We start from the raw sequence: 10,169 nt of genomic DNA, 5'->3' as shown, positions 1-10,169 counted from the left end.
TTCAGCTTTCTCAGACCGTAATTCTCAATAATATGAAACCATAATTACTGAAAATTTCTTAATCCTTATTCATGACTTTTCTCGTTTTTTAGGGTAAGTTACGAAGGCCCCCTTCGTACTATGGGTCTGTGACAAAGACCACCTGTATTTTTAATTTTCAACAAAGACCTTCCTAAATTTTTACATTAAGACAAATACCCTCTCGGCCATTAAGTCAGGTGACGGAAGCCATTAAATTACCAAAATATTCTACTAAACTTTCTGAATTTTCTTTTTCTTGTCATTCTCTCTTAAACCTAACCCATCTTGAACCAATGCATCAATCAAAAACTAGCCATCTTAAAAATGCGTCTTCTGGAGTTACTATTCTCTGTTGAGGATTTGTTCCATGGTGAGGTCCATATGTTGAACTTCTAGAAAACTTTCACCAAAAGAAAAAGTAGCAAGGGATAGTTTCATACCCTGAATGAAATGAGATTTTTGAACCACATTAGAAGATTACAGTCTGACGAAAGTAGCAAATGGGTTGCAGAGAATAGATAGTCGAAGCACATGAAAAAGACTACGGTACCTAACGGTGCGTGTGTGTGTGTGTCCGTAATGTGTGCCTTCGATAGGTAGCTTTCATTATTCTATAGAGAATTATTGACTTTGCTCTATGAGCTACGGAGATAGTCCAAAATCTGAAATGCCCTGGAATGCCTCCATTGTTTACCAATTGAATGGCTAATTAATAATCGAAGCTTCTCAACAGAGAGAATCAAGACAAGGTATAACCATTCCATGGAAGAGCAGACCCAATAATCAAGGACACTTGAGAAATGGCAAGGGACATTAACATCTTGGTATTAATACAAGTCATCAATCCAGAGAAGGTAAACAAATTGCATAGCAGACCTAATAGTTAATCACTGACGTCAAGAAATTAAGGGAGATGTGGAGGGGTTAAACTGCACCATATGCAAAGATTTATGGAGCTCTTTTCTCTTGCATTACAAGAAAAGAAAATTCAAGAACCACTCCTATTTGCAACTGGTATTTGTTGACGCCAAAACAGAGCAATCACCATGTACTGCCATAGGACTTTGATTGGTTCAATTGCAGGCCCATTGCAAGATGACGCCAAAACAGAGGACTACTTTGTACTTCTCATATATTTCTTATTCATCTCACCTAACTTAAGTATTTGTCCACAAAGGATCGTTTACAAGAAAGCAACATATATCTTATGCATGTCTCCGAAGAATTTGCAACCTGCTTTATGAAACTGCAAGGGTGAAGCTGAATCAAATAAGTTCAATCAGGTTGTGCCCATGCCCACAAGTCCATATATAGCACCAGTGGAATTGACCAGATTGATTTCGAAACATTGGGACATTTTGATATATATCGTTGGTTGTACTCAAATCGACCTAGCTGTTGAACACTTGAACTCAAGTACATACTGAACTAAACTAGCATGGCCCCGTTTCTCAGTTCAGCATCCATGTCTATTTTCATATTTATTGATGGTTTTACTCAAGTACGTACTGAACTAAACTAGCTGTCGAATTAACAAATGCAACTTTCGGGTTCACACAAGTAGTTATCTATGGTTATGAACCAGTTCCATCAAAGGAGCGATTACATGAAACCTTTCGGATTGTCAGATTTCAATTGGAAGGTCAAGTCGTTCTTTCTTGTTGGAGGTATCGTCGTTCCTTTCTCTTTTGTCTTCCGGATCATCACACTCTATTTTTATGTCCATGGATTCGAATGCTGCATTTTTAGTTATACAACCAGAATCTCTCAATGGTCGTTGTACAGAAGTCCGTGATCAATCTATAAGATATCCTCTGACAACATTTGCAAGATTGCTTTCGGATTTGACCCAAAATACTTGTCTCCCTCGTTTCCATCGCCAGAATTCACCACCGCACTTGAAAGTGGTGTCCGTTTGAGCAACGAAAGGATTGGTTTACAATCATGCGTCGCTCTGCAAGAGCATGAGACTATACTTGCCTTTTCTTGGGGGATGCCAAGGAGGCAACGAGGACGATATATTACTTACTCCAAGGAATAGTGGTGGACATGATTTCATAATAATAATAATAAAAAAAAAGGTAAATTTAATTATAAAAGGGTAATTCGGGCATTTAAAAAATTTTGAACACTCAAATGAAAATAATATTTTTTTTAAATTAACTGACGGAACATTAACGGAGAGGGGTCTTGACTAACAGCCAAAGCTCAGAGGGATCTTTGTTGCAAAAAAAAAAATAGAGGGGGTCTTTGTCACAGACCCCATAGTAGAAGGGGTTTTTTGTAATTTTCCCTTTTCTTGTTAACAACTTTTTACTCCGAGTGAATACCGGGGATTAATTAGTAGGGTTGGCATAGTAGTAGGAAAAATAACAAAGTCATGATAATGAAAGTCCTAACTCCAGGCCTCCGTCTCAAATCAGATAGATAAAAAGACTATCAGAGAGGTGGTGATCGACTGGTGACTAGCAACAACCTCGATCTCCTATAACTATGTATGGCCTATAGGTAAATGAATCCTTCCCCATTTTCATTTAATGTTTGATCCTGTGAATCTCCTAATTGACAAATATTCGCTTATTTTCATTTACACTCACGTCCCAGTCACTGCCTGCTCGCTAGTCGCTACCCTCTCTTGCGGTTAGTATTTCAAGCATTCGAGGGAGAGAAGCAACGAACGAGTGTCAACTAGAGAAAAATAATGCGCAGATCTCGGGTGGGCACGTCATACAATTCTAGACCACAATCAAAATTCAATTAATATGTAGTTCTTTATTCTTTACATTTACCCCAAAGCCTTTTTTTTTCCAGTTTTTAAACACCTTCTAAAAGCGGTAGCTGCAGGGAGAATAAAAGTGAAAACTTGCCAAATGGCAAATGTTGCCCCCCCCCCCCCAACCCGGTTACCTACCTACCTATAACCACAAACCATTCAACACCCATCTGAAATTGAAACCTCTTCAACGCCACAAGTACACAAAAGCTCAAATAAAAGTAGAGAGAATCAATTACAAGATTACAAGTACTAAATTTGTTTCTTTACCCACTTCAAATCCATTTTAAACTATTTGGATTTACAAGAAATAAAAATAAATATAATAATCCAAAGAAAAGAAGGAAACAAAATGTCCGTAGTCGTAGGCATCGTGTAATTAATTGGCTTAAGATTCGAATATACCATCCGGGTTTCCATCATCAGAGTAGAGTGGAGAAGACAAACGAGGCAGAGGGAGGGAGGGAGGGAGTAGAAATGTAGAATTCCCACCCCCCACCCCCAAAAAGACATTTATGGAGGGGAGCATGACTTCATTACAGACCTGCGAACGCATCCCACAGAAGAGAAGATCACACTGATGGGAAGAACTTGTTGAGGTTGAAGGGCAGAGAGTAGAATTCCTCACTCCTGGTGTCTGTCTTGAAGGACCGGAACTTGTCCCACCAGTGCATGCCACTATCTTTCCTAGTTGCACTGTCCTTCCTATGCAATGTGATGTCCAAGAACAGTGCCAAGATGCCGGCTACAAACGCCTCCGAGGAGAAGGGTACATTGATGATGTCATTGAACTGCATGCAAGACAAGCCACGAATTAGGTGCAATCTACTTGATTCAAGATTGAGAAAACATTAGATAAGGGTTTTTTTTCTTTTATTATTTTATTTATTATACCCATCTCGCTCGTGTGTGAACTGGCCCATAGCCATTTACTGCTGTATACTCGTTGAAGTATTGTGGCACGGATAAGCCCATGAAAAACGAGAAGCCTAATATGAACTTTGTTCTGAAGCTATTGAGGTTGCAGAACTGAAGGAAGCTTAGACCTGCCGAGCCTGTTTGTCATGGACAAAGGAAGAGAACCTTAATGTTAACCTGATTCAAACATAATAAAATAACCTACGATTGCAAGGGCTGCAAGTTTATCAAAACATACCAACATAAGCAAAGAACAAGCAATAGAAGGCAGCAATGATTGGGGCAGGAATAGAAGCAAATACTGCTCCAAATTTTCCTATATAGCCATGGAACATAAGATATGGTCAGAATTTAATAATGCCAGTAAAAAACAGAACAAGATTATTATTTTCAAAGTGCATATGAGCAACTTACCCAGGACAGAAAAGAATATCATAAATCCAGCTGATATTTGGACAACCCTTCGGCTGCCAACACGTGTCAAAGCCAATAAACCAGCATTCTCGCTGCAGGACAATATTGTTGAATTCTCACGTCAGTCAGAAAAAATTGGTAAAAGCATAACTTCATGAAGCACAAAGTTTTTCCTAATAAAGAGTCTTACACAGATACAGATGATCCATTTACAGTTCCAAATATACCAGAAAACAGAATTCCAACACCCTGAAATCATAAACAAACAAACAAACTTATTGCCATCAGAAGTTCAAGAGAATGAATGGTATCTGTCTGCAAGGCATGACAACTATGTATTATCATCATTACCTGCCAACCAACTCCACGGCTTAGAATAGAAGGTGGCAAGGGAGTTGCACTTGCATACCTTGATACCGCAATGAAAGCACCAGTGGACTGTATTGGGCACAATCAATTTATAAGGAACTAGAACTAGTAACTATAAAACATTATATTCATATCATACATTATTATGTATAAAATGTTAAAATATCTACATTGGAGCACATCCCAACTAGCTCAATATGCAATTGGGAACTTTCTCTTTAAAAATAGAACATTCAAGTGGAAGGAGCCGTTGAAGTGAGATTATGAAAGAAACCTCAAAAATGTGAGGAACAGTGAACTTAATATAGAAGGAAAGACATCGTTTTATGTTGCATAATTTTAGAGAGATATCATAACAATGCCAGCAAATCATCACAATAATATAGACAATTAAAGTGATAATTCAATGAAAGAGTTCCAACCAAAATAAAAGGCATGAGACAAATTCATGCACCCAGGGCACAAATTATGAAGATATACAAGTAACCAAACCTCAACAAGGGCAACAAATGAGGCGGCCATCATAGCAAAGGCTTCACCTGCGTCAAATGTTGGTGCCCCCCACTGAAATGGATAAGGAACTCTTATCCTGCATGTACACACCACATAAATCACAACCAAATAATAATTAATACCCATCTATGAGAATGTCATCTATGGCTACAATGAGACCAGCTTTTTTATGTAAATATAACTGACTAGTAACTTGCACCCACTCAGAATCGAAAAAAACCAAGCATTTGTTTATAGATTTCACATAAAAAAAAAAAAAGAAAGAAAAAGAAAAACATGATTTTCTGCAATATAGCCACAACAATTGTAATTGGTACAGTAGCAATAATTGATGGTCATGCACCATGATGATACTACCAAAAGTCTTACCATGGAGCGGCTTCCACGAGACCAGAACGATCGGTGCGGCAAGTTTGTTGAGTATTGTGCCCTGCATTCTTATAGGCCCCACCTACAGTGAGGAGGTGAGCATAAACCCACACAATTATGACTGAGAAGAAAACAGCAAACCGGTCAAAGACATGCCTCTCTGTTCGAATCACATGGGGAATATACTGCAAACAAGCATTTACCATCAGTGCCACTTAGAAGAATCCCCAAGGAGAAAATAGAGTGTTGATAACAAGTCTCAATTTTACACCACGTAAGTAAAAGTTGGTATTTTATAACAATTTCTATTGCAACAAGATTATTGGTTGTATATCACATATCCCAAAGCATTACCTGTGAGAAAATTACAAGCAGGATGAGCTGTGGAAGTCCAATTTCCACACATTTAGCGACCTAAAAATTGAGGCAATAATGCTCAGATAAGTTTTACCAAGGATAGTGGGTTCAGTTTTGAAAAAAAAAACTACTAAAAATTCATCCCTTTGAAGAATATTATTTGAGAAAGTTACTGATAAAAAAATATCATTTGAAAAGGTTACTGATAAAAAAATATATATCATTTGAAAAGACTAGGCACCATAGTTTTAAAAGAATGGTGATAATACAAGGACATTACACAAAAATCGGTATAGAAGAGATCTTTCCCCATATCTTTTTACTACAGTTGTAAAGCTATTTCTAGATACTTACCCCAGGAAAACCAAGCTCATATAGTCCAAACCCAGCTAGAGCTACCAAGGGCACGGCTGAAAGTGGACTTAAGAACCTGGACAGACAAAATCAGGCAGGATTATAAGATGAACAAACACAATTCAGAAGATTCAATGGAACTGTGCATTGAAAGTCAAGCTTTAAAATTCTAGTGTTAAACGCAAATATTTGGAGCTTATTTTCAGTTAATTATCACAGATCATCTCAGGCAAATCAAGTACAATACAGGCCAGTTAACAGGACCGACGTCAACCTCAAGCAGCAGTATAATGCATCACTCGGCCATAACAAATCATGGCTTCGTTGATAATGCATCACCAAACAGGAACAGGACTGATGTCAACCTCAAGCAGTATAATGCATCACTCAGCCAGAACAAAGCATGGCTTCATTGATACATTTTTCACCTTCTAATTCAGCGCAATGCACCATTAACACATACAACCATACAAGTCCTGATTAAGTCCTGGGCTCAGCAAGGTCTGAGATTTTCATCTTCAAATATCCTAGACTAACCTTGTGATGTTGCGCCAAAGACCGCTGAAACCAATAACAATCTGAAGAGTTGATGCAACAATAAGGGACCCCTGGATTGCTCGCATAATGCGCTCAAATTTCTGTGAAGGCATTGGAGAATAGATTTCATATTACAACACTAGCATGAAAAACAACACAAAATAACTTAGGATTATGGTGTTGAGATGACAATACTGCATGGGGGTCCACAGTATCATTGTGTCGTCCAGCCAAAATTATTGAAATGGTGGGTGCCACGAAGGTATAAGACCCTCCAATAACTGCAGGTAATCGGGTTCCAAACAATGTTTGGAACAGTGTGTTCAATCCAGCAACAAATAGCAGTGTCTGGATCACCTTTGCTTTCTCCTCCTGTGGTTAAACACAGAAGACGATGGTAATGCAGATAAGAAACATTAGAAAAATAAGGTGAAGAATAAACGATAGCAATAAACTTTTAATATCCATGTGTTACCGATTCTTACATTTCCCCCACCCATCTGGGGAACAAGAGCAGTGGGAATAATAACTGTTGTGCCCAGCATAACAAGGTAATGTTGGAAACCAAGCAGGATGGCCTCGGCTGCATTACAAATAACCAAAGCATGTAAACAGTAAGAACTACTCTGGCATTGCTACAAATACGGGAAGCAGTAGAATTCGGTGGGGGAAAAACAGAATTCAACCAAAATGGAATCCATTTGAATCAATCCAAAACCCTGCACACATGGAAACTACATCCGAGATATACAAAATACAAGATGGGGATTCCGATACAAATCAGAGGATGGCGGAGAAGAGGCTTCACCGGTAAAAGGAAAAGGAACACGTAGTCCTAGTAGGTAGTCAATAATAGTAAGTAAAGAGAACAAAATGGTCAACCAATAGTAAAATGAATATCATCAGATTACCAACCCCAGAAACAAATAAATATGAATATATGACAATATGAGTTCCAGGTTACAAGCAATAAAATACATTACCAAAAAAAATCAGAATCAAAGGGATACCTTAACATAAAATGGAAAAAAAAAAAAAAGTGCATGAATATGAATGAAGGAAAATACCAGAAGTAATTTTACCCCTCGAACAGTACAGAAAAAACTCGAAAGCTATAATGAAAAAGAAGAAATAACAGAAGGGAGAGACTCACGCCACGGAGGAGGACTTGTAATGCAGTAAGCAATATTGGGCAACTGATCCTTGACCGGATGTGGTTGCAACTCGTCCTGTTTCGGCGGCGGCGCCGCTCCACCACCACCACCCGCCATGGTTTCTCTTCTTCTCCTCCTCTTACTCTAAAAGCAACAACAAATTAACATCTACGCACAACAAAAGCGAAATATCCGCACAACGCAAAGTCCAAATCCCTCAGATCACCGCAAGCAAAAACAGATAGAAAACACCCGGATAGATGTTTAGTGTGATAAGGAGAGGTAGGGAGAGACTCAAACTGCGACAGAAAACACAGAAACCCAGAAGCAAAAAGGAGCCAGAGAACAATCTGGAGAAGAAAATCAAATGGCAAGCATTAGAGTGAAGAAAAACCCTGCAACAACACCCTTTTGAAGTTCACAAAAAGAGAGAAATGAAATGAATAGACCCAGAAGTTTAAAAGCCCAAAACCCACTTCAGAAACCAAGAGACGAGTGAGAGACAGAGAGAAGTTGAAGAAAGATGAAAAAAAGGCGACCGAAATGACCAAAAGCGAGAAAGAAACCAAAATACCTCTCTGCAACCAAGGAATCTGCAATTAATAATTGTTTATTTCCTCTTCATTCACCCCGTGTAAAGATAAAGGTAAAAAGCATCTGCACTTCTCCAATCTTATACTTGCTAAGCAACCTATATTTTTCTTAAAAAATAACAAATAAACAAAATAAGACTAAAAAGCATAAATAAGAAGTTAAGAACTCCCTTTCTTCTCATACATAGTAGACTCTCTAATAACGCAGGCACAGAGTCACAGAGAAGAAAGAAGGTAATTTTCACACTTCTTTTGGCACAGTAAGCACACAGCAAGGTACCCAACTCTGTGCGGAGAAAAAAACAAAAGCAATAAAAAGAAAAGAAAGTGAAGAAAATAAATGAAAAATGAAACAGAAAAAGGACAACCGACACAGTCTTTTTTTCTCGCTACTTCCTTGCTGTCTCCCAAAAATTTCAGTTAGGAGTAATTTTATTGCTGAAGAACAATTTCAACAACAATAAAAAGCCATTCTGATCCGCGTGGATGTGTTGTTTTGTTGGGTGGTGTGACTGATTAGTCCTTTTCTTTTCTGTCAATTACAAACATGCTCCCAAAACTAATTACTGTGTTGCTAATAGATACAACACCCAGGAGCCAGGACCACGGCCAGTCCACCTCTCTGTGGTCTCTGGTAAGAGGAGGAAGAGGATTGGATTAAGTTCTACTTGACATTTGGATGTAGCCAGACGCGAGTGTTGTAATTCTGACTCGAGTCACATCTCAAAAACCAGGATTTTGTCTTTTCCTTGAGAATTTTCCGGAAATTAAAAAAGTGATAGAGGCTCCGAGCTAGCGAGCGCTCTCTCTCTCTCTCTCTCTCTCTCAAATTCTCAATCTCAAAATCAAAATCATGCTAACTCATGCAATCAACGTGTTCACTTTACATTGCATCCACAGCGTCTGCCGTGCCGACCATTTTTTTAGGGTTTCAACTTTCAAACATCCTGCCCCTCGCAGAGGTTGGCACTTGCCAATTGTTTGTGGATGTGTGATTGAAGAAAGACCAATGTATTTGAGCCCAATAGACGGAGTGAATAGCGATGGATCAAGGACATGGGCCATGGGTGGTGGGGTCGTACGTGGTAGGAATATATGTAAACATTCTTGAAAGGCCCAAAGCAAAGCTCCAGAGGGTGTGTTGTGTTTAAAGCTAAATACATCACAAACACAAATAATTGGGGATTAAGCCTTTAACTTACTATTTTTAAATAATTAATTTAGCTGATTAGGCACGTGGGTTGGTTGCTGACTTGGAAAATCAGCACAATTCATGTAGCTAAAAACGCATATTATATAGTAATCGAGTTTGCACTCCTACTCCATTAATTACAATTCATGTGGCTAAAAACGCATATTATATAGTAATCGAGTTTGCACTCCTACTCCATTAATTACAACATGAGGAAGGAAAATAAAAAGATAGGTTGACAACTTGACATTGATATAACAAGAGAACATGCTCATCAAGTTTGGACTTTGGAATGCTACTTGGCACATTTAGATTAATCAAAATAATGCAGAGTTGGCATGTTGATTAGGAGAAGAGAACGGAGCACCCCTTCCCATTTTCCCAACCCATGAGAGAGCATTCTATTCTTTGAAAATGTTGAGAGCTAAGTTAAGCTCATTTTCTATTTCTTAACACCCTATAGTGCCACCTTTAGAATTTACATGTACCTAATGTAATTATGAAAAGACATTTTATTTTATTCCTATTTTTACTTTTTTTTTTTTCTAATGCAACAAACTGATACTATATAATATATAGAGAGAGAGAGAGAGACCCAATGGTTC

The 10,169-nt window shown here is 38.3% G+C and overlaps 1 protein-coding gene across 2 annotated transcripts; it reads right to left on the bottom strand.

Annotated features, from left to right (window-relative positions):
- Positions 1-2,994: 2,994 nt before the first annotated feature.
- On the bottom strand, positions 2,995-9,069 carry LOC148853992 (nucleobase-ascorbate transporter 6-like). 2 transcript variants are annotated; one of them, XM_088986118.1, is made up of 15 exons: positions 8,354-9,069; positions 7,779-8,129; positions 7,111-7,208; positions 6,821-6,997; positions 6,626-6,726; positions 6,089-6,164; positions 5,732-5,791; positions 5,378-5,562; positions 4,988-5,084; positions 4,478-4,564; positions 4,317-4,375; positions 4,127-4,218; positions 3,951-4,028; positions 3,689-3,849; positions 2,995-3,585 (listed from the first exon to the last, which is right to left on the bottom strand). In XM_088986118.1, exons 2-15 carry the CDS (start codon positions 7,894-7,896, stop codon positions 3,367-3,369), a joined length of 1,608 nt encoding a protein of 535 aa, XP_088842244.1. In that variant the 5' UTR covers positions 7,897-8,129; positions 8,354-9,069; the 3' UTR covers positions 2,995-3,366. The 2 variants fall into 2 exon arrangements, with proteins under 2 accessions (XP_088842244.1, XP_088842245.1); XM_088986119.1 differs by having other exon boundaries at positions 7,779-7,923; positions 8,354-8,834.
- Positions 9,070-10,169: the final 1,100 nt, after the last annotated feature.

Source organism: Nelumbo lutea, chromosome 4 (assembly GCF_056320005.1).
Source record: "Nelumbo lutea isolate HS-2025 chromosome 4, American lotus-T2T, whole genome shotgun sequence".
NCBI classification, from domain to species: Eukaryota; Viridiplantae; Streptophyta; class Magnoliopsida; order Proteales; family Nelumbonaceae; genus Nelumbo; species Nelumbo lutea.
The sequence above is the reverse complement of the archived record's forward strand: the minus strand, read 5'-3'. Positions and strand labels throughout refer to the sequence as shown.

Bases quoted from the DNA above. Each gene is read 5' to 3' on its own strand.
- LOC148853992 (XM_088986118.1), bottom strand. From the start codon at position 7,896: ATGGCGGGTGGTGGTGGTGGAGCGGCGCCGCCGCCGAAACAGGACGAG. The intron at 6,998-7,110 runs GTAAGAATCGGT...GTTTAACCACAG, and splicing joins CCCAGATGGGTGGGGGAAAT to GAGGAGAAAGCAAAGGTGAT. The intron at 3,850-3,950 runs GTATGTTTTGAT...CATGACAAACAG, and splicing joins CTTGTTCTTTGCTTATGTTG to GCTCGGCAGGTCTAAGCTTC.